At 41.2% G+C, this 25,404-nt stretch overlaps 1 protein-coding gene across 3 annotated transcripts in view; it reads right to left on the bottom strand.

The window, feature by feature from the left end:
* Positions 1-1,914: 1,914 nt before the first annotated feature.
* Positions 1,915-25,404, bottom strand: part of DSCAM (DS cell adhesion molecule) — a 645,287-nt gene continuing 621,797 nt past the window's right edge. For all 3 annotated transcript variants that reach the window (XM_048866321.2, XM_048866302.2, XM_075132665.1), the window contains one exon: positions 1,915-2,840. In XM_048866321.2, coding sequence (XP_048722278.1) covers positions 2,500-2,840 — 341 coding nt within the window. In that variant the 3' untranslated portion in view covers positions 1,915-2,499. The remainder of the gene's footprint in view (positions 2,841-25,404) is intronic.

The raw sequence follows: 25,404 nt of genomic DNA, 5'->3' as shown, positions 1-25,404 counted from the left end.
GAAGCTGTGACCTGTCTGTGATTTTTGCTGCTTCAGCTTCATGGTGGCTGGGAGCTGTGGGGTTCCCCCACTGTCTGCAGTAGCTGGAAGCTGCAAGGTCACCATATTTCCCAAAGGAAAAATGGGACACCCCCAGCTGCTCCCCTCGTCCTTGGACCCTGAGGAGGGCCCCCTCAGGAGTCTGTCACCTGTCACTGGAACCATGCAGGGAGCCCCCTGTTGACTGTCCCTGGAACCCTGCCAGGGCCCCACTGGCTGCCAGTGCCAGAGTCCCACAGCCCTAGGGGCTGAAGCAGAGAATGTCACTGAGGTCTCTGTATGTCAGGGATTCCATGACTTCCAGGCCTCCGTGACATAAACATAGTCTTAGTTATCACCCTCTATTTCTCTATTGGCCTGCCACCTGAAAAGCCCTTAGGCCATCTTCATTTTGTCCCTTCTGCTGTACCAACCACATTATTGGTGCTTAGGCCCTGATGTAATGAAGCATGTAAGCACACGTTTAAGTCCCATTGACTTCAATAGCATGTGCTCAAATACTATGCTCAGGGTCTTTACAAATACATAATAAAATAATAAGACATACAGTATGCTACCCCATTGTTATGGATATTTTGTCAAAGACAAAAAGACTAGAACACAGAAATAGGAGCTTAGAGATTACCAAGGTTATTTTTTTGTTGTGTTAAACCCACAAACTGTATTGGTTTAATACTTTCTATTTTCTGCAAATAAACAATATTTTCATGTAAGCAAAAGGTGCGATGAAGCTCCGTGAGTGGGGATGTCCTCGGTAAAAAGAGGTCTTTGTCTTCTTAAAAAGAAAAGACAGGTTGATAGAAAGCACATTTCTTACAATTGCTTAGGAAGTAATGCGTACAAAGATTTTTCTGGATGGTTGGAAACACCCACCTTGTCCTGTCATAGGGAGAAGCTTGACTATTCAGTCCTGAACTAGACAAGATAACAGTGGAGCCAATGGAAATGACGCCTACATAAAGGACTCAAGATTTACCCCTAGAGAGCTAGCAAAGTAACATCAAAACACTTCTTGTTACATTTTCAAAATACTAATAAAGGGCCTGATCGAAAAACCTTTTGAAGTCAACAGAAAGACTCCGACAGACTTCAATAGGTTTTGGATCAGGTCTAAAGAGTACACTGAAGATCCAATGCTGGTTTTGTTCCAAGCACCTCACTCCTTTGCAACAGTCTTGCCCGTTACCCCATTAGCAAGGGATCTCTGTCTCAGCAAATACCAATAAATTTTAAAGGCATGTCCCTGCTCTCCTTTCATAGGCCAAACTCCATTCCAAATCAAAGATCCATAGATTCTAAGGCCAGAAGGGACCATTGTGATCATCTACTCTGACCTCATGTATAGCACAGGCCATAGGACTTCCCTGAATTCATTCCTGTTTGAACTAGAGCAGTGGTTCTCAAAGCCGGTCCGCCGCTTGTTCAGGGAAAGCCCCTGGCGGGCCGGACCGGTTTGTTTACCTGCCACGTCCGCAGGTTCGGCCGATCGCGGCTCCCACTGGCCGCGGTTCGCCGCTCCAGGCCAATGGGGGCTGTGGGAAGCAGCGCAGGCCAAGGGACGTGCTGGCCACCCTTCCCACAGCCCCCATTGGCCTGGAGCGGCGAACCGCGGCCAGTGAGAGCCGCGATCGGCCGAACCTGCGGACGTGGCAGGTAAACAAACCGGTCCGGCCCGCCAGGGGCTTTCCCTGAACAAGCGGCGGACCGGCTTTGAGAACCACTGAACTAGAGCATCTCTCTTAGAAAAAACATCCAAACAGCAAAGTCAATGAAGGTTTTGCCTGTGTAAAGTATACAGGGTGAAAGTGCTGAAATAGTTACTGGACATAAGGAAAACCAAGCACAGCAGAAAGTGATGTAAGCAAAGATCACAAATAAAGGCAGAAGACCCTTTTATTTCGCATAGACAAAATGCAAAGTGTGTCTCATTAAATTATTAAAAAAAAAAAAGCAAATTGATTTCCCCCCCCTCCACTGACAGCACTCATCCTAATTAACAACAAAACAAAAAGATCGATCAAGGACCCATTTTCTAATTTAAAAAAAAGTGTGCAAACATGACAAAAGACTTTTTGATTTCCCAGATCAATGTCCCTGTTAAATTCACAAATAGGGTGATTTGTTTTCCTTCTTTTTAATCTTGTGTGATGGAACTTCCAGTTAAAATGTTTTATTTAGTCCCCATGCACTTTGTAGAAAATCAGTAAAAACACAAAAGCTTGTGAAGATCAGAAAACTGGACTTCTTTTACCCAAAAATTCAGATGTCCAGTCAGATGAAGCTCACACTCAGACAGAAAAAAAGCAGGAGAGTCTTTGCACTGTCTGTAGTTTGCATTTTTTTCAAATATTTTGGCAATCTTCTTTAATTATAAATATTGGAATTCAATAAAAAAGGTAGCTTTGATTGGTTTTTTTAATTGTAAGTATTTACAGCCACTGTCCAGCCATGCTCTTTTTGTTATACTAGGGTGTAAGATTTTGCGTAGGGATTGTTTCCTTTCAAGTGGCCCCGGGAGTCCAGCAGGGATTCTTGGGAGCTGCTCATTTTAGCTGCCTGTCCTAGCTCAGCCCCTTCTCGCTGAGGTAATGTTGCCACGGCACCAGGTTGCCATGACTGTACTTCTCTCGTGGAGGATGTTTCCATAGGTATCGGCTCCAGAACAGTGGGACGCTTCAGGGTTCGGCTTTTCTGAGGTTCCAAGCAGGCTTGGCCCAAACCCAGGTCTCTGCTAGTGCCTGAAACTCCTCGATTCAACAAAAAGTCCATTCTAAGATACGGTGGCAAATGCATGAGGTCACCTGTGAAGAAAAATATGAAGAGGCACCTCTTAGTTATCTTCATGCAATTCAGTAAAACTGCCTATTTGGCTGATATAAACTCAAACATTTAGGCAGCCATTTAATCTGATTTCAAACCAAGACTTCCCTGACCCCGTCAGAATGTTCATAACACAAAGGCAACAAAGCTGGTCAAAATTTATTTTATTTTGTATGAAAAAAATTGAAGGACTTTTTTCATAATTTATCGTTAAAGACCAAAAAATAATATTTTTTTTGGTTTTTGGTTGTCAAAAACTGGAAGGCTTTGACTACTGAACGTTGAAAAATATTGGTTTGGTTTTCAGTGACACCCCCCGCCACCCCCCCGAATTTTGACTAAAGGCTCCATCTAGCACAAAAATAATTAATTATACAACATTTGGATGAAATAACACTAGGTTACAAATTTAAACGCCCCAAAGTTAAAATATAAAAAAGTGAGGGCCCTGATGGTAATCTCAGTGTGCCCTCTTTGCACAGCCTGTACATCTTATGACATCCATCACTGGTCCCCATCACACCACCATCTGAGTGGTAGAGAAGTTCTATCATCCCTATTGTACAGATGGGGAACTGAGGCACAGAGCTTAAATCTGTGGTAGCGCAGGGCATTGAATCTGGGTCTCCAGATTACCCAGGATAGTGATCAAGACACTACAGCATCTGTCTTTCTTTCCTTATGGTAGACGTTTAACTACACACACATTCACTTATTAGTGTACACATTAAAAGAGCAACACAGGGATACAAAATACAACACATGAACAATTAACACTGTTCCGTTAGCATTACTATGAACCCTCACTTTTTTCATCTCCTGACTTTTGAGCATTTATAGTTGTAGCCAATAATGCTAAGCTGATGGGGCTAGAGGATTTATGACTGCACACATCCTCCCATCATTTTTTTTTTCAGGCAAGGGGCTTCATACAGAGCTAGGGAACCCACTCCCACTCTTGAGTTGGAATACCCTCTTTGGAGCTGCTCTGTGGTCACTGTGCACCACGTGGGGAAGAAGATTTAGCGTATCCTTGTTCTTATGTAGGCATCTGCCCATCTGCTAGCCCTGCTACACAAATCAGTTTAATTTAATCTAATATTGTCTTATTCTTTCATAGACTGACTTGCAAAAATTCAAGGAGACCAGAAAAAAGAAGCAAATTTAAAGCATGTTTCCTTCCAAAAAGTTTTGATGTTGAAGATGTATCCATGGGTGATGATGGTGAGAAATACCTTCAGATCTGGGTTCTTGGTATAGCACGATAATGACAATTCATCAATTTTGGGCATCCACTCCCATCCACAGCCACATAACTGAAGATCTCTAACACTGCACCTCACAGGGTTCCAGAGACTGGGCTCCAGCCGAAGCCCTAATGTCTACACCATAATTAAACAGCTCCCTAGCCCAAGCCCCACAAGCCTGAATCAGCTGGCGTAGGCCAGCCACAGGTGTCTAACTGCGGTGTAGACATATCCTAAAAGGGGATGAGAGTTCTCAGAAGCTTATAGTTTTCTATTACAATGCAACAGCAACCGCTTCCAACATCCCATTTCAACTAGAATGGATCTAGATAAATTGGGGAGTAGCATTTTCACATGTCAAAGTACCCCTGTAAATGGAAATAATTCCCTTCAGGGTTATATGTAAAATGACACCCACATTTATAAAATGAATGCATGCCAAGTGTTTTAAGTAAAAGTCTTTTCTAGAGCAAACAATAGTACATAAACCTGAACTGTTGGAAATGGCAGAAATACAGGCTGGTCTGTGTCAGTATCATAAACAGCAGAGGACTTCTTGGTACCCTGTTGCAGAGAGAGTTTGATGCAGACATGGTGGCAAAAGGAGAACCCATGCATGGCATTAAGCAACAGGCTGCAACGTTTATTAAACTTTAACACAAGGGAGGGGCGCTACCCACCAATCATCCTTACTCTCCTATACCAGACATGGAGTTGGTTCCAGGACTCCTTACCATATGACCCATAACATGAGGTGGCTCTCCTCAACCTACTGCCCAGGACTCAGCTCTCTCTGAGTCCTAGCACCTTCCCCCTCTGTGAAGGGGATAGAGGGTGCAGCAGGGTGGGGACCGCAGCCCGCAAAGGCCACAAGGTCTCACCCTATCACATGAGCCCAAGGCCCATCACCCAAATCGCAGGTCTTTTACTTCTGGGAACTGTTCATTTTATTCTCTTACCCACACTGGAAACCGGCCACAAGTTGAGATGGATAAACAACTCTACCCAAGTACCTCATGTAGGTAGTAAGCATGATCCTACTTAACCCACGGTGGCTTGAAAGTGCTGTGAGGAATGCAAAAATCTCACTGGTCCTCTGCCAAACAGCCCATGGGAGAAAAAAATCCTTCCTGACCCCCTAAACAGGTAATTGGCAACACCTGCGGCATCTGTCAGGCTGGGTTCCCATTCCTAGTTTGGGTGGGTAGGGTGAGCTGCTGGAATAGAGCCGAATAAGGCTCCACATGGCCCCTGAACTGGACTAAATTCTGGGAGGTGGGGAATGCTGGTCAATCAGCACCCCTCTCCTTGAGCTGGCCAATGGGTGCCAAAGACCCCCCTAGAAGGAGCTACATATTATTCCTTGGCAAGTTCCTCCCACCCTTGCTACTGGGACTGTCCTGGCCCCGTCAATTGATGCGGGAGGGTGGTATTTTTGACTAATCAAACTGAAAGTTGCCCAATACCTTAAAATAAAGCAGATTCTTTACCTTGTCCTAAAAGTAAAGGCAATGTTATTGTTATCTAAAAGATAAATAGCTTCTAATCTATTCATGATTTAAAGTCACAGACAGAAAAATTGCTGAGAAGTTATATTTGGACAGAATCACAGTTTATTCCTGTGGATCTCCTGCAGGCACTGTCTGGCACCATATGTTTTATTCTAGTTACATTTCCAATACAGATGTACAGTACACTGTATTTAACCCCCACATAGTAGGATGTAGTGCAAGTCTCAGGATTCAGCTGACATACTGCAGCATCATTTATACAAGAACAGGAAAAACAGTGTGTGCCCATAATCATACGGTTACCACTCAGAAGATGAAAGGCAAATTGTCAAGGGCCTAATAATTACTACTTTACATTTCTCTGATACCTCATCCCAAAGCAGTTTACATGTACATGAGTCACTTTAACTACTGCAGGACTGCACCCACCACCAGGGTGAAGTGCACCATCACACAGCTACACTGCTCAGCTGGTAAGGACAGGAAGTGAACAACAGTGTATGCAACTGAAATGGGAGGAAGACTTATGGTAGATGGCACGTAAGTACCCATACAGGCCCTTGGCAGTCACACCTTTATGCTTGCAAACATTTTGAGGTTATTAGCCATCAGGACCTGGGTTTTATGTTGCATCGGAACAATGACACACTCAGCAGCACAGAGCCCTTTAACACCATGTTGGAACATTGGTTCCATATGTTTCAGGGAATGAGCGCTACCTACTGTACTGAATCACCAATACCGTTTTGTGCAGCAAGGGCCTTTTCCCTGGAGATCACCGTCATCATAGTAATGCTTTTAGCACGCTTAACTCCTACTACCCACAGCGCAAGACGATATAGCTGTACCACTTCATTAAGAGTAGAATGGAACTGGTCATGTCTTAAATATGCCATACAAACTGGCCATTTATACCTTTTGCTGCTTGCACTATATGTTCCCCACAATATACTTTATGTAACAGTAACAAGATCAGAGTGAAATCCAGATCTTGGATTATTGGCAGGCCCCAGCTCTCATATTAAATATGCATTTCAATCACTTACCACTTTGCTGCTTCCTGAGACTAGTGGATTAAACATGGATTGTAAAAAAGAAAAGTCTTTAACTTCATATAGCTTAGGATTTTACTTTCAAGGAGCTGGATAGAAAACAATATATATACACACATTTGTGAGCTTTCTGGACCATATGAAAGAAAAAGGGTTTCTCTAAATCCACTTCTGCTAGGAGAGTCTTTAATCTTTACAAACAATATGCAGTCATTTTTATAGTAATTTGCATATGAAGGGGTGCACAATTTTAACAGGATTGTATTAATACATCACAAAATAAGAAGTGCAACTAGATACAACCTAGATGGAGCTACTATAAGGTGGATGCATAACTGGTTGGACAATCATTCCCAGAGAGTAGTTATCAGTGGTTCACAGTCATGCTGGAAGGGCACAACAAGTAGGGTCCCACAGGGATCGGTTCTGGGTCCGGTTCTGTTCAATATCTTCATTAATGATTTAGATAATGGCATAGAGAGTACATTTATAAAGTTTGTGGATGATACCAAGCGGGGAGGGGTTGCAAGTGCTTTCAAGGATAGGATTAAACTTCAAAATGATCTGGACAAACTGGAGAAATGGTCTGAAGTAAATAGGATGAAATGCAGTAAGGACAAATGCAAAGTACTCCACTGAGGAAGGAACAATCAATTGCACACATACAAAATGGAAAATGACTGCCTAGGAAGGAGTACTGCGGAAAGGAGTACTGGGGGTGATAGTGGATCACAAGCTAAATATGAGTCTACAGTGTAACACTTTTGCAAAAAAAGCAAACATCATTCTGGGTTGTATTAGCAGGAGTATTGTAAGCAAGACACGAGAAGTAATTCTTCCGCTCTACTCTGCACTGATTAGGCCTGATTGGAGTATTGTGTCCAGTTCTGGGTGCCACATTTCAGGAAAGAAGTGGACAAATTGGAGAAAGTCCAGAGAAGAGTATCAAAAATGATTAAAGGTCTAGAAAACCTGACCTATGAAGGAAGATTGAAAAAATTGGGTTTGTTTAGTCTGGAGAAGAGAAGACTGAGAGGGGACATGATAACAGTTTTCAAGTACATAAAAGGTTGCAAGGAGGAGGGAGAAAAATTGTTCTTCTTAACCTGTGAGGACAGGACAAGAAGCAATGGGCTTAAATTGCAGCAAGGGAGGTTTAGGTTGAACATCAGGAAAAACTTGCTACCTGTCAGGGTGGTTAAGCACTGGAATAAATTGCCTGGGGAGGTGGTAGAATCTCCATTATTGGGGATTTTTAAGAGCAGGTTGGACAAACACCTGTCAGGGATGGTCTAGATAATACTTAGGCCTGCCTTGAGTGCAGGGGACTGCACTAGATGGCCTCTCGAGGTCCCTTCCAGTCCTATGATTCTCCAAAATCCCCTAACACAGTATGTAAAGTTATCTTGGATTTACCCTGAACACTAGCTATTTTGTGTGATGTGCAGATTTTCATATTGTAATGAAGCAGCAGTTTTTGTAACAAGAAAGAAGCATCATTCTCTGCAACTTCTAAGATAAACAGATGATTAAAAGTGTTGAAAAAGAAAACTTTCAAGAATCTAACTCCCCCCTTACCCCCCTCACTAGGACTGGAGCCATATCACGGCATGAAAAAAGTCTTTGATTTGTTAGAACTAATATTTCTGACTGAAAAACAGTCTTTGAAATATGACCACAGGGGTCCACTTTGGCTTCCTAGATCAAGGGTGAGGGTATTTTAAGAAGATTAAGAAGGATGGGAGAGCCATGGCTACAGAAATAACATGGCAAGCTTTCATTTCTCATATTTTCTGATACATTGGTCTATTTGTTTTTCAGTTTGTTCCTACCCTGCCAAAGTTGAATTCAGTTGAATGTTAAATTTTTCAGGCAAAGCATTATGAAGTTTTAAGATGGTTCATTGCCTTTGATGCTCTAATTACCTCTTTTCAGTGCTGTGTGCGCCTTATTAGCAATGAAAGCAAACCTTTCAAATGCGTAAGCAGGGCAAAGGAATACGTTTAATAATTTATGCATTTAGGCTTAATTAGTACAAAAACCATTCAGAATCTATAGCTTTCTGAGGGGTTTAAAAATAAGAGATATACTGTCTGTGGAAAAATGGAGTATGTACATCAATAATAATCATCCATTCAAATATGAACCCTGCAATTTAATTGAGCATTGACTTTGTCCTTCCTTCTGAGTGGCAAAACCTCTACAGCAGTTGAAATAGTCCACGCAGTACATGTTATGAAGTGATATCTTCTAAAAAATTTAAATAACCAAATACTGTGACTTCCCTACATGCATTTATCATTTACAATATCTTTTGCCCAGAAAAAGGATGTTTCCTTAGGCTGTGACTGCACTGCGAAAAAGGTGTGTTTTTACACTGAGAAAGTTAACTTGATGGAAAATCCCAGCTGAGATGGGTAATTGGTACCTTCATGCAGCTAAGGGAGGTCAGATCCAGGCTGGGGGACATAGCGCTGACCTTGACTGGCTACAATGAGATAAAAACTACTTATGCTTTTCCTCCACTAGGATTTTACAGTGAGATAGCTATTTTGATCCAAACCACCAATTAACTCAAACCCAAACCAAGCCCACATCTTTTTACCTGTGAAGACATAGCCTAAATATCCTTCAAACTTCAGACAGTTCCTCCATCTTTTTTTTAAACTGTTCCACACAAGCCAAGGATCTGAGCCACACTCATTATGGGAGTCTCGTAGGCTGTAAAAAGATACCCTTACCAGTTCGGTATGCAGTATCTGTGTGGTGTGTCTAATGGATCGTGACTTTGCCAAATCAAAACCAATTTTCACCTGAACACCCCAAAGTATTTCTCCTCAACGACGACCATTTTCGTGACAAATTTCAACATTCTATTCCCACCTCTTGAGGTGTGAAAGGGGGTCAAACAAAGGGGGCAAGATTTTGAATAATCAAAAAGGGTTTTCGTTCTCAAATAAGGCTAAACAGTTTTCACTCAAACGTTAAAAAAAATTCACCTTGGCTGATCGCAGGCCTTGGAAACATCAGTTCAAAAGAGACATTTCAGAAAGTTACAAGTGGCTGAAAATTGGGTGTCAGGAAATTCTGACACCCAAGTACTCCTTTTCTTTTTTAGGATATTCTTAGATAGCCTAGCTGTAATACTTCTTACAATTGTTGCTGTCAGTATTTTGAAATGAGATCTTGCGCCCACATTGTCCATTTTCTGCTGCACTGAACCAATAGAGTTGTCTGTGTTGCATTACAATCATTTCCATAGCAACAGGCTATGGAGTTATAATAATCACAAGGAATAACTGGAGCTATGAGAAAGAAAAAGCCTCTTTCAAACACAAATCTCTTAGGGTTAGATAGTGCTCATGTTTTACTCAACTGAGCAGGGCAGTAAGAAGGATCAGCCTGTGCCTCCTAGCTTGGCCTACACAGATCTTGGGTTTGAGTCTGATGGAGAGCACATCTCTTGGTTTGTGAATGCTAGCCCCAGAGAATAAATGGGCAGGGAGAAACTCTGCTCCACTTCCTCCCCTTCTTACTCACTGGCAGAATAACTGGCCAGCCATGAGGGGGAAATAAGCTCTATCCTTTCAAGAGCTAAAGTTACTTATGCTCTTTCACAGGAGAAGGGGAACAGCTGTTCCTGGCAAGTAGAAATTACATCACCCCTTACTAAGAACTGAGTCTCAGGGTACGTCCACACTGCAGTTGGGAGGTGTGATACCCTGCACAGACATACATGTGCTAGCTCTGCTTGAGCTAGCACCTAAAAAAAGCAGTGTGTCCCCAGTTGCATAGGCTAGCTGCCCAAGTACAATCCCACCTGACCCCTAGGGAACATAATTGGGCAGCTAGCCTGAGACACCATTGTGTCACCGTAGTCACCCTGCTATTTTTAACGTGCGAGCTTGAGCAGAGCTCGTGTGAAACTGTCTACCTGTGCTGGGAATTACACCTCCCAGCTGCTGCGTGGACTTACTCACAGGCTCAATTTAGCCCTTAAAGAAAAGGAAAAAGGAAAAAGATTAGAAAAATATTAGCCAAATATGTTTTAAATGTTTGCTTTTTTCACGACTGCTCCAGTGTGCAAGTCCCTCTAAGCCATTTATTTTCATCGGTTTGGAAATGAAACAAAATGCTGTGTTAAAACAGGGAATGAACACAGCCAGGGTGTTTTTAATTAATATACTAATATGGAAAACTGAACAGAGGGCAGAGTGTTCAAACAGGACTCCACTGTGTTCTGAAGACTAGTTGAAAGGGAACTGAAATTTCCCCATGCAAATTAGTGACTGCGCAACTGAACAGAGCCCTCAGCTAGCTCTCAAGCAAATGGAGCCTTCCAGTAGCAATGGGCTATAGAAACCTACGTTCTTTTGGGCACTTCAGAGCACATGGGGTGACCTCTAGACCCTCTAACAAAACAGGCAGGGTGACTGAATACCAGGTGAAACAACATTCTATTCAACTTTAATAGGAAGCTTTCCAGAACACGTGCTTTGTAGCAGCTTCAGAGCTTGCTCTGGTTGCTGAATCCCTTAGGTTAGCCTAAGCCAGAAAAGGAAGTGTAACCGCATGCTTTATACCACAGCATTTGACTTTCTTTCTCCAGGGGAGGGAAAGAGAACCAGTGGGGAGGAGACATCTTAGTTGGATGGTCTGTGCAGAGAGCCAGGCAGGGTACCTCAATTAGAAAGATCCAGGAACTTTGAGAACAGGTTGTGGTAGTTACTAGGCATGCTCAATAACTGTTCTGAGGCTGTATAGGAAATTTTCATTGAGGGACGCTTACCTGGCAGGTTATACCTTAGTAGCCCTCTGAGAGTGGAGCCAATCATAGATGGGGGTAAAGAAGGTTATAAGTAGAGGCATTAGAAACAGCCTTCTGGACTCAGTGACTGATCAGCACAGGAACAAGAAATGTGATTGCTGTGAGGGCTGAGTCCCAGTCCTTGTACTACTTTGGATACAGACTTCTGTTGCACCAGCAACTGAGAGGGCCAATCAGCTTTAACCCAAGGGCTACGATGCCACTAGCTGTGGCGATCCCCAGACTGTTTGTTTGCTGACAGGGCTCTGAAGTGCTCGAAAGGACTGAGGTGCTGCCAATCTCCTCCAGCTCTGAAGACTATAGATGACACACGCTATATACTATGGTCACACTATAAAGACTGAGAAATCATCTCAGAAAGGAGATCAGAAGGGAATGTGTCTCGGTGTGTGTGCTGAAGTACAGCAAGTGTTATGTCGAAATCTTATATCTGAATCTTTGTAACAGAAACAAAGGGGGATAATACTTAGTCCTGTCAGGGGTGCAGGGGACTGGGCTAGATGACCTCTCGAGCTCCCTTCCAGTTCTATGATTCTATGAGTCTAGGAAAAGTCTGTGTAAGGAACACCAATAGATTTACTGTCTAATAGCTTTTGTTTAAAAGTTATTCATAGTATTCCCAATACCATTTACAATGTTTGATACTATTAATAATGTGTTTTGTGTGCATTAAATATTTATGTATGGTATAGCTCTCTGAAATTGACTGGGACCTATTAACATCTATTTACTAAGGTTTTACCTACAACAGCCCTGAGGTTTAACTTGGTGTATTGCTTTTCAAAAAGTCCTGAAAAGACAAAATGCTGGCCTGTGCTCCAGCAAAGAGTTAAGTTCAGGTGCAAGAAGGAGGAGAGTGCATGGTTATAAAAACTATTGGCTGAGTTATGCCCTGCCTCCCCTATTACAGAAGGACTGGGCCTAGCCTATTTACTCCTTTTTCTACCCCAAGGTAGCTAATATCTCATAGACACACTAATAGAGAGATAGAACTATTATCTAACCTGAGTTGGAAAGTGTTCGTCAAAGAAGGAGGGGCTCTATTATTGACTACCCATGTAGCAGGGAGCAAAAAGGAAGTGGAAGTGTACTCGTTCTCTGATTGACTAGGAACCTAGTTGTGAAAGCACTCACTAGTTCTCAGCTTGGTTTGAATGCTTTCAACTAGAGCTCAAACGCCAATGAAAACACCTCAAAGGGCTCAACTTTTGGCATATTTAAATGAGTTAAAGGGTTAATTTTGAATGGGATCAATTTTTGATGCATTTTAGTAGTTTGCTAACTTGCAGCTGGGTGAGGGGAGGGATAGCTCAGTGGTTTGAGGATTGGCCTGCTAAACCCAGGGTTGTGAGTTCAATCATTGAGGGGGCCATTTAGGGATCTGGGGCAAAAATTGGGGATTGGTCCCCCTGTGAAGAGGGGGTTGGACTAGATGACCTCCTGAGGTCCCTTCCAAACCTGATTTTCTATGATTCTTTTTTCATATGGGTAACCACTATGACATTAGAGCCCATGCCATTCCATATTTAGAGTTTCTTACAGAGATGGAGATAGAGGTTTTAATAGTTCACAGATGGTACTAAAAAAAACAAAAACAAAAATAACCCCAAGATGAAAACACGGACATATGCCCATAAGCACATAATGCAAAAGAAGTAAAATCTCCATGCTACACTCTGCTAGTGAGGGACTCATTTGGAGATATCCAGAACTTCCCTGTAATATTTATTATATCTAGACTGGGATATTAAAACTTCTTTAGTTCCCCTCATGGTTGCACTTTATACTTGGGAGAGGAATTGTTTTTATGAAATCTCTGCAGAGCTATATATCTGTGCACTCCTATATACTTAACTGCTTCTTGCAAGCTGCTGATGTTTGCATGTTCACAAAAGCTTTCCCCCCTAGTTTTTTGAATAATTAGCAGTTAAGTTTCACACAATGAAACAAACCCACCTGCTGTTGACTCCATTCATCATCGTTCAGCTACTTGTTGTTTATAATCCAAATATCCACAGGGGGTTGAGTTTTGTGGCCAGAACCTCGATTTGTGTAAACTGGCATAGCTATATATCAACTGATTTATACTTGCTGAGGACCTGGCCCACAGTGATCAAAAATGAAAATTCCCTCTAATATGGAACACTTTAAAAGAATGTAAGGTTGAACAACATAAAAATACATATATATCAGGCATCGGCAACAGGCGGCACGCGAGCCGATTTTTACTGGCACACTGCTGCCAGCCAGGGTCCCGGCCACTGGCCCTGGTCAGCCTGCTGCCTGCCTGGGTGAATGGAACCACAGGCTGGCAGCGGGCTGAGTGGGGCCGGTGGCCGGGACCCTGGCTGGCAGGAGCCGGCGGATGGAACCCCCGACCGGCAGTGGGCTGAGCCGCTCAGTCCACTGCTGGTCTGGCATTCTGTCTGCCATCCCGCTCAGCCTGCTGACGGTCTGGGGTTCCGGCTGCCAGCCCCTTGCCAGCCGGGGTCCTGACCATCGGCCCCGCTCAGCCTGCTGCTGGCCTGGGATACCGGCAGCCAGCCCAGGGCTCTGCTCCTGGCCTGGGCTCAGCGCTCTGCAGCCCTTATCAAAAATTATATACAATTAGCTTAAAAACTTGAAAACTTAAAAACTTTGTATATTACAGTAATTGTTAAAAATATATAATGTTAATAAATACACAGGATTGATGAAACAAAGTAGTTGTACTTATGTGCCTGTGCTTAATTTGTGTTTTCGATGATTTACTTTCTGAAAAAATCTCACATCTCGCACCCCCAGAAAGGACATCTTGCACCCCCAGGGGGTGTGTGTACCCCAGATTAAGAACCACTGCACTAAACTGATAAGATCTGCATTTTAATTTAATTTTAAATGAAGCTTCTTAAACATTTTAAAAACCTTGTTTACTTTACATACAACAATAGCTTAGTTATATAATATAGACTTATAGAGAGAGACATTCTAAAAATGTTAAAATGTATTACTGGCATGCAAAACCTTAAATTAGAGTGAATAAATGAAGACTCGGCACACCACTTCCGAAAGGTAGCTGACCCCTGGTATATATTAAATGTCACTATCTAAAGAAGCCTTCACACTGAGAGAAAAACGGCAGTTATGCTGTTAAATTGATTACCTGCACATACAATGTTAGCTTGCACATTATGGTCTGACAAGAGCATGATCATGTTCTTGCAGGTAACAACAAACTATTACTTCCAGTTGCGAACATTTTAGATCTGTTGTAAATCTAAAATTGTAATAAGGTCCCATGGCATAATGGAAAGAAACAGAACCTCGGGTATGGGCTAATTGTAACAGGGACACCTGTAACTGACCACAGCATCTTATGGCACAGCTGGATCATTTACTGTTTCTATGGAAATAATTGTTTCTGGTTACTCTGGGGCGGCCTTGACGTGGCATATAAAAATCACACAGCATCTCACAAAACCAGCAAGATGAAATGTTTCACTCATTATACATAAAACGGTGCTTCTTAGGTCAGTTTAGGTCCAAAATTAAGGTTTTGTAAAACCAAGGTTTAAAAAAAAAATCAGATTAATAGAATTGTTTTCACAAACTATTATTTTCATTAAAATAAAACCAATATTTTTTATTTGGATTTGAACATTCCCTTGTAGTAGTGTTTGCAATCTAAACATTTCAGCAATGGGCTAGAGCATCGACTGAAAACAAACTATAAATGTAACCCCTGCTTTAAGTGCAAAACTCTGCCTTCATTATGGAGTTGCATCCATTACCTCCATGGTATATAAGACACTGGGCTGTTTAATTTTATTTGCAGCTGAGAGATATACAAAGAAAGTAAACAACCAGAATTAGTAATGAAAAGTAAAGATTTTATAAATATTTCATTTTTAATAATTTAAGTTGTTGCTAATAAAGAAGGGCATTCTTTTATGCATACACATTAGATATAAAAACATGGGATTTTTTAACCTGACAGAACGTGAAAGAGAAAACAAACTACACTGTAAACCAAAGCTGTCTAGAATAAGTACTTGTGAAAAACCCATTATAAACTTTCAAATGAAAAAAATAAAAATGAAGCATCATTTGAGAACAAGATGAAAACTGTTCACAATTCTGCTGTTTGAATTATATAGTAGCTGCAGAAGCAATCTCCAACTCTTTTACGCCCATTAAATTAAATATAATGTTCAGGTCTATCACACTCTGTTTAAACTGAAATTTTCCACACTAAAGCTGGCTGGAAAAGAGGATTGGATCAAAACAGCTGCAAGATTTAAGCATTAACATTACTTCAATATAGTTTCCAGTTTGATACAAAACCAGTAGAGTCACTGATCTAATACTGTTCTAGTTCAATATTAATGCAGCAACCAGGTTATACAAATTGTAAAAATGAACCTCACTCTGTAAACCAATTAAGAAAATGACACAAGCCAGTGATTTAAACTCTGTAATGAGTCCCTATTAAATGTGGAATTAAGTGGTTTGCAGAACATTAGCTTGTCAAGGCTCAAAGATAGCTAAACCCCTGATATCTCAAAAAAGAAAAGCTGAGAGAAGATGTTGAACATTTCTTTTCATCACTGATGTGCTGCCCCTGTGACAAGATGCAGACTGCATGGAATCTGAATTTTGCTAAGGTGCTCCCAGTTTACCAACAGCACAATAAAACATAAATACTTATCCCAAGCATAGAGAAAAACATCATAAAATAAGATGTTATATGCCATTCCTGCAAAGTTGATCCAAGGGAGTAACTTCGGAATCAGGAGATGTGTAAGGGTTCTGCCACATAGTATGTATTAAGAGACTTGTTGGGTGAAGATTTAAAAAACATAGTAAAAATCTATGCACAAACATTCCACCTGCTCCATTATTTTCCTGCCTGTTTTGATTAGCTTACTCAACTAGTTTTCTCAGCACTGGTCCCAGGTTCATTTAACTCTTTTATGGAGTCAAGTTGATGATTTGAATCAGTCTTGGAACTGCTTCTAGCAAACAAAACCTTGATTGAAAATATTCTCTATTGCATTTTAAGCCACATGATGCAAATATTCAACTGAAAAAGCATCCCCCTCCATCTGGTCACCCCATCTCAAAAAGCATATACTAGAACTGGAAAAGTTACAGAGAAGGGCAACAAAAGTGATTAGCGGCATGGAACAGCTTCCTCATGAAGAGAGATTAAAAAGACTGGGACTGTTCAGTTTAGAAAAGAGAAAAGGGGGGATAGGATAGAGGTCTATAAAACCATGACTGGTGTGGAGAAAGTGAATAGGGAAGTGTTATTTACCCCTTCACATAACAATGAACCAGTGGTCAGCCAATGAAATTAATAGGCAGCAGGTTTACAATAAACATAAGGAAGTACTTCTTCATGTGACACACAGTCAACCTGTGGAACTCGTTGCCAGGGGATGTTGTGAAAGCTAAAAGTATAACTGAGTTCAAAAAGGAATTAGATAAATTCATGGAGGATGCGTCCATCAATGGCTATTGGCCAAGATGGTCAGGGATGCAATCCCATGCTCCAGGTGTCCCTAAACCTCTGACTGCCTGAAGCTGGAACTGGACAACAGAGGATGGATCACTAGATAATTGTCCTGTTCTGTTCGTTCCCTCTGAAGCATCTGGCACCAGTCACTGTTGGAAGACAGGATACTAGGCTAGACTGACCACTGATCTGACACAGTATGGACATTCTTATGTTCTTATATCATCCATTTCACTTTTTAGTCAGAATCCTGGGACCGCTGCTGAATGTCCTCTTGCAACATTTGTGCAGATTGAAGAGCATAGAATTAGTACTGCAAATCCAAGGATATTAAACAAGCACTGTGAAGAACTGGGTAGTGCTCCCTAGGATATGTCTAGCAGCTACTGAATCTTGATGGTAACTGGAGAGGGAATCCAGGTTCCTTCACAAAATAGAAAGGATGGGCCTGATTCTCCATTGCCTTACACCTCATGCAGGCATTCACATTTCTGCAAATTGGGTGACTAATACTTTTCTCTCACTTAGCCCAAGTGTGGGTGATTATCAGGTATAAGGCAATGGAGAATTTGGCCCAATTTTTGATGAAAAATGGAGTAACCATATAAGTGCAAATTTTTCACAGAGTTAAAAAAAGCAGAAAGAAACCCAATGCTATTCCAACCAGTTTAATCAGCTCTATAGACTTGTCACAATAAAGGGTAATCTCAAATCACACAACCTGCAACTAGATGATTTATCAAACAGCATACAGGTTTTCAGTTTAGATGTGAACCTGAACCAAAACTCCAGATTCAAACACCCTGAATCTTTAAGGAAATTCAGTTTTGGTTCTGGAGACAGACTTTGTGGCTTGGTCTCACCTCTAGTTTCAACCAGTGCAGAAATATAAGAGAGAGAAAAAAAGGGGACATAAAACATTCATTTTCTCAGGTCAATGCTATTCTGGAGTCAAGCCTCACAGTCATTAATAAATCTCCAATGGCTGAGTTCATATCAGGTTCAGGTACTGCTGCCAGCCACTTTTCAGCAGAAATTGAGTTTCAAAATAGATTTCCCCTCCATGTTGCACTCTAATCTTTGCCAGGTAGAAAACTGAGCCCCCAGCTTCAGCATCATTGAATTCATCACATACCCGTTCACATTTCTTTTGCCTGAGTTGCAGGGCTAACGTTTGAAAAGAAAGAATGAACCCTTTGAACTTTATTACTGCATACTTCATTTCCCACCCCAATCCCCATTGCGCTGAGTAGCTTATTTTTATCCATACTGTATGAGTCTGGAAAATAAGATTTGTGCCCAGGCCATTCTCTTAACTTTCACCTCCTGCTTGGGATCATAAAGCAGCACTCCACATGCTGCAATTAATCTTCAACGTCTGCTTGAGGGGCTTTATGAGCAATTATTTCATAGAAGTGATTGCATTCTGCATCTCATGGGCTTGTCCTCACTTAGAAATTTTGCTGCTTTAACTATGCTGCTATACTTAATGTGGCAAAATCCCCTGGCGTAGATGCAGTTATATTGGTATAGCTTATTGTGGTTTGGTAAGTGGAAGAAGATATACTGGTATAAGATACCTTTATACTAGTATAACTGCATCTTCACTAGGTCTTTTACTGGCAAAGTTATGTTTCCAAAACAATCATATTGATAACTAATATCGTTATGCCAGAGTAGACTAGACCTCAGTCTTCTGGTAGGCATGGCTAGCATTGAATAAATTAGAAACTAAAGACCTTATAAAAGTTGTTATTGACAAAGAGCATGTAAGAGAATTCTTGGACAATGTAAACTTATTTAAATCAGAGGGTGTGGATAATATGCATACTAAAATCTATGTTGTGAGTAGTTCTTCATATGGCCACACAAAGGATAGAGGACAGCTAGGATTCCATCCCTCAGACAGCCATCACACTGGGTGCTGTAGGGAGTGCTAAGGCTTTTTGCCTGACATAATCCTCCAGGAACAAGTCACCAAGGAGGGGTGGGGAGTAGGCAGAGCCATAATTCCTCCCCCCTGCCGCCAAGTGACACTAAATCTATTTCATTTTATTAGCCTCATCAACAGAAGTCATATTACAAGATTTAAAATGATAATAACAGAAATGTATTTTTAATAAACTCCATGACTGGTATGTTTATTGCAGTTAGAATAATGGTTGTGATAACTCAATTTTGTGTTAATACAGTATTTTCAAAGCAGAAAATAGCAACATTATGAGAAAACTTCAACTATGTCATGGGGTTTTCTACTTACTGCTGTGACGCCTCCCTGTGGCTGCACCTGGGGATTAGCTCTCAGCCAGTCTGATGCCCTCTCCTTCAGTTCTTGCTCCCCTGCCATCTAGAATCAACTGCTCCCTTTTCATGGCTTGGCCTCCAGCCAGGTCACTATTGTTTTCCCCTTCCAGGGTATCAAAGTCTCACTGGACGATCTGTCTCAGGCAGTCTTCTGTTCCACAGGCCAGACTATGCCAATTCCCCAGAGGATGGTAGGGGAACCCAGGGCTGCCCTCTGCTCTGCATTTCAGCTTAGGGACCCTATGTCTAGCAACCATGGTCTAAGCCAGGGGTTCTCAAACTGGGGGTCAGGACCCCTTAGGGGCTCATGAGGGTATTACACCGGGGTCGCAAGCTGTCAGCCTCCACCCCAAACCCCGCTTTGCCTCCAGCATTTATAATGGTGTTAAATATATTAAAACGTGGTTTTAATTTATAAGGGGGGGGTCACACTCAGAGGCTTGCTGTGTGAAAGGGGTCACCAGTACAAAAGTTTAAGAACCACTGGTCTAAGCAATCCCAAACCCTGCCACTGTTTCTCTGGGCTCTTTCCTACTTTCCTTTCTCTGTCTTCTGGCCCATGCCTGAGTTACCACTGGAACCTCCGCCATTCACTGCGGCTACTTCGCCCTCTCTTGGGCTCTTGCCAAAGTCTGTTTTCTCAGGCCGGATCCCAGAGTTTATTCCCCCCAGGACTCCTCCTTGTCTCTTGCCAACTCCCCTTCTCTCTAGGGTGTGACAGTACAGTTCCTTCCTACAGTCCCCTCTTACCACCAACTTCTTCTCTTTGTAAACCCAGCTCAGCTCCTCTCCAAGCTGAGCTTCATCAGCCATTAGGCCCAATCAGCCCTGATTCTCCTCCAGGTGCAGCCTGTCACAGGGTAATTGGCCCTTTTAACCTGCTCAGGCCTTGTGTGACGTAAACATCCCCTCACAAACTTACATTTACCTTCTCTTCTCTTCCATTTAAAAAAAACATTGAGAAGGCAGTGAAAGACAGGAACAGGGCATGTTCATAGATCAAATTCATAGATTCCAATGCCAGAAGGGACCACTGTGATCATATAGTCTGACCTCCTGTATAGAACCTCCAGGCCGTAGCATTTCCCCAAAATAATTCTTAGAGCATATATTTTAGAAAAACATCTGATCTTGATTTAAAAATAGACAGTGAGGCAGAAGTCACTATGGCCCTTGGTAAACTGCTTCAGTGGTTAATCAAAAATGTATGCCTTACTTCCAGTCTGAATGTGTTTAGCTTCAACTTCCCAAACCCATTTTTTCAAAGCAGGTGCTGAGTGACAGCCCTGGAGAATGAAGGACTAACACTTTATCAGTTCCCCAGGTAGACCACAGGCATGAGCAGTGGAAATTGCCTAACACTGATATGCTAATATGCCTCAGTCCTGACCCAAAGGACTAGGGCTTGTGCTGAAATGATAGTTCAGTCTCCATAACTGGTTCAATCACAGTTGAGACTGCCAGATAGTGGCAATGGGGGTGCAATCTGTGATGTGGACACCTGTCCACTAAGAACCGCACTAAGCCCATCAACTCTTCTCACCTAGATGACTGGATCACCATGAAATGTTAATTGATTGAGGCACCTACTAGCCTGAGCTAGTCTGACATTGTTGATCAAGAGGTTAAAAATCTCTATATTTTCAATTTCCAATTGCTTTCATTTGATTTATCCATTGTTCTCTTGAAATTAGGTGAACTCCCAGACTTCCAGGAGCTTTGAAGTTGAGGATGATATTAAGTTCAATGCTAACAATATCTTGGCATCATATTTCAGGTATTACTTGTTTTTAACACTTTGAAGATGATGGGTATTGGGGGTCTGTGACACAGTGGCTGTTGGTTCACTACTTTGTGTCAGCAACTTCTGTCAGGCCTGACATCTAACCACACCTAATACACTGTTGTCATGATGTGTACCCAAACAGATAGCATGTCATATAACATTGAAAAACTAGTAACTCACTGATCATTAATATTCTTGTATGGTGTATTTATGAGGTGCATACGAAAAATTATGGATTCATGCTAGAATTATGTTCTTAAAATGTGTTTCGTAAGCAGTGCATAAGCCCAGTCTGCTCTAGACAATGGAACATGTATTTGCTTGTTGTCAGGCAGAGACAATGAAGGCACATTTAAATAAAAGATAAAGGCATCAACCTAGCGAGTGTGGGATACTACCTCTTGCAGGAGTCTGAACCTCAGACGATAAGCAATTGACCGACTGACCGTACACAATATTACTGCATTATAAAAGTGCATCATGTAAGGTTTTTTATGAAAGCTAATGACACACTGGTGATTAATATCATGGTAAAATTTATGTACTAGTACTAGATGAGGAATTATAAATACTCACTGATATTATGCTTTAAAGTCTGTGATCACACAAAGGGAGGAACAGGTTTTCTTCCAGACAGGAGATAAGGCAGTTATCTACCTATCTCCAATGAAATTAAGCCAGGCATGATCAAAAACAAAGGTAGCCCCCATTGGAAGTCCACAGGTAGGGAAGAACAGTATAAGGTCATCCTGAGTCTGGGGACAAAACAGTAAGTTTGGGAAGATATAAGGTGAGAGACAAAGCCATCTTGTTCTCCATCCCTGGACAGATACAAAATGCCAGAGCTCATGCAAGCTGCGAAAGATGGGGGCTGAAGTCTCTGGGAACTGAATATCGGTGAGAAACCTGTTTAGGCAAAGACCTTTCACCTAGGAAAACAAGGGGAATGATCAACTTGTACTTCTGTGAAAGGTCTTGACTGACAGAAACTCAGCCAGGGGTGGAAGGAAAAAGATTGGTGAGAAATCTACCAAGGTTGTAACTTGTCAAGTTAGGTCTTACCCACTATTTTTATTTGCTTGAAACCATTTTGTCTTTATCCCTTGTACTTGACCTCACTTAAAACTGGTCTCTTTTTGTTAATAAACTTATTTTGCTTTTAATCTAAACCAACCCAGTGAAACTGCTCAGCTCAGCTGTGTTTGAACTGAAGTGTTTGCTAACTCTAGTTAAAGTAATAAATTGTGATTTTGTCTCTCTGAAGAAGCAACAAACCTTATTAATTCTCTGAGTGTTCCAGCAGAGGGCTGAGACTTCAGTGAAGATGGTTTGGGGGAAATTCTTGACTGGGGGTGTGTTGGGGTCCACTTGGGTAATAGTAACTAAGGTTGGTGGAGACAAGAGTATGGCTGAGGTGTAACGAACAGGCTGCTGGAGTCAGAGTTGTTGAATCAGGGCTGCTTAACACACAGACACTCAGTGCATACTTGTATGTTGGCTGGGAGTGTCCAGACAGGAAACTACAACAGTAGAACATTTAAAGAAACTCAGGGTTACAGGAAGAGCAGTGACACAACCTCTCACTGGTTTGGGTTGCACCCCAAAACATGACAGGCCTCCTCATTATGAAGGGCCCATTTTGCACACAAAGTTCAAAATACTATCATACTGTCTCTCATAGCCCCTTGTTCTTTTAACCTTCATTCTAGCACATGATGCCATCACAGTGGCATACTGTGCAGTATGACCATCACCACCAGTGCAAGATGACCTAGACTCAGAGACCCAGTTAGATATTGTACAGTCAGCAAGGTTTGCAAAATCTGTAGGCTGCTCTGTGCCTGCAAAACTGTAAAAAGTCAAGGTATCATGATGCAATGATTAACAAGAAGATTCTATGAATATCACTCTTGGTCCATCCAGGAGGTGGATCAGAAAACATGCTCTTTCATTTTGAAACTTAGGGAGAAGGAGATACAGTGCAGCAATTTTATTTTGATCAATGGTCTAAAATGTCCAATTGACCATTATTAAGAGGTAAAAGAAAAAAAAAACACTGTGTTAATGTTGACATAAAAGCAAAACCAGCAAATAATCTGAAGTCTCAAAAAAAAACTGTATGTGGGTTTGGAAAGATTAGCAAAAATGCTTTTAGAATTCCACCTTTAGAACTCTGCAAGTGAGAATTCATAAACCATTTTAGTTCTCTGTTCCATCGCCTGCAGCTGTGATTTCTAAAAAAAAATATTTAGAAAAGCACAACTACTGGAATATTTAGTAATGCAACCCCTCCAAAGGTACCTTATAAATATGCTTTGTTGGAATATGTTCTACTGATATAAGTGAAAATGATGGAACGCTTGTGATGTGATGGAGAGAGAGACATATTGTAGCAGAATATGCTTGACAGTCTGTGTTGTTTTAGAATAATTTAGCTGAATATTTAAGTGATGCTGCATGTCTCTAATTTAGTATAAAAAGTATTCTTGTTTTCAGCTTTGTCAGTTTGTTTTATTAGGTCCTATCATTTTCTTTTTCTTTTAAATGACTCTTATTGCAGTTTCATTGACTAAATGTTAAATTCATGATTTCATAGCTTCATGTACCTGACTCTCTTCATTGTGTAGACTAAACATCATGAATAACATAGGAGCAGAAATCCAGGTAAACTAGAAGCCAATTCTAAATATGCCACTTTCAAATAAGCATGAGCATCGGAAAACAGGGGATCAGAAACACAGTTGACTGGGAGAGAAAAAACGGTCACGGTCTCTAATTTCATTCCAAAGGACTGAAAGGTTTACAGTGGATTGGAATAAGTAGAGGTCTTCTATCATATATTACTAATTACACAATTAGAGTTGCATTTAAAGTGTAGAGGTTCTGGAAGGGCACTCCCAATTCCCAGCTCTAGTGCTGTAAAAGTTCACATTTTAAGCCTGCCTGGATGTGTGATGAGCCATCCAAATTGAATTCCAATGTAAAATGCCAACCTGGCATGGTTATTTGCAGCTGTCATTTATAAGGATAAGTAAATATTCAAATATTTGGATTGAGATGACACTTTCTGAATGAAGCTGAGCTGAAGAGGAATAAGGAATGATCCTATTATTCAGATCCCTGAATAAAGACCTCATCAAAACTGAAAATGGGCTACCCTGCCTTTCTCCCTCCCTTCTTTTAAATGGGCACCCAAACTCTCCACTGCTCACCATTAGCCATTTTCAGTGGCTCAAGCTAATGGCTCAAATGCTACTTGTTGGATGAGTCAGCCACTCTGACTAAAGGGCTTAATCCTGCAAGGTGCTGAGCACTACTGTGAGATGCTATGTCCCCACAAAATCAATGAGAATAGAGGGTGCTTAGCATCACACAGGAGCATGCAGCAGTTTGCATGATTGAGTCCTAAGGTTTCAGAGTTTTGTCTACATTAATGGGAGCAACAGACCGAGGAATGGTTAGCTAAGTACCTGAGTGGTCTGAATGTCAGCCCAAAATATCCCAAAATCTTTGACTCACTGACTTTGGCTAATATTCGTGCTATACAGCAGTTATCTTATGCATCTATCTCTCTCCGTTACCTTCCTCTAATGAAAAGGAGCTCTTACCATCAGGCAGTTTAGCCTCAATATTTCCAGTCTTTGAAAATATCCAGTTGTTATAATCTGGTGTGGAATATCTTGTAAATTCTAAATACATTCTATTTTTAATCCCAAACTCTCTTGGGATTATTTTTGAACAATAGCGATTATTTATGCAGATCCCTACAACCATAAATTGGCAGCAGAGGGGCTATAGAAGTTTGATTGAAAGGTGAGATCAGAAATTAATAAAAAGGAGGCATAGGTTAAAGAAAATGATGTAATACAAGAGACAGAGGAAAAGAAAAATACCATGGAAACAGACAGGTAGATGTGATCTTGAAACAGAATGACATTAAATGAGAGAACCAGAATCAAAGAGCATTGTCAAGGTATGCACCTTCAAATGTTTTCATCAAGCAAATCTAAACATTTTATCATTTTTATTTCTTCATCATGCTACCAGATTCTCAATGATGTCTTTAAGTAATTATATTTCAATTATTATTAACTTCCTCAGAATTTCTAAAAATTAAATGATTAAAAATAATGCCACTTGAGTCATCCATCAACAGTGTGGACACTGGGAATCTTAATCTATCTTCTAGCATTCAAGAATCAACTTCCTTATAATTCCATATGTTGTCTAAGTCTTTTAAGTTATAAAGTATCATTGAAAGCTCATGTTAAGAAACATTTATTATCAATGAGCCATAATTAAGGCTCAGAGTCTGTGATG

This window comes from Caretta caretta, chromosome 1 (genome assembly GCF_965140235.1).
Source record: "Caretta caretta isolate rCarCar2 chromosome 1, rCarCar1.hap1, whole genome shotgun sequence".
NCBI classification, from domain to species: Eukaryota; Metazoa; Chordata; order Testudines; family Cheloniidae; genus Caretta; species Caretta caretta.
The sequence above is the reverse complement of the archived record's forward strand: the minus strand, read 5'-3'. Positions and strand labels throughout refer to the sequence as shown.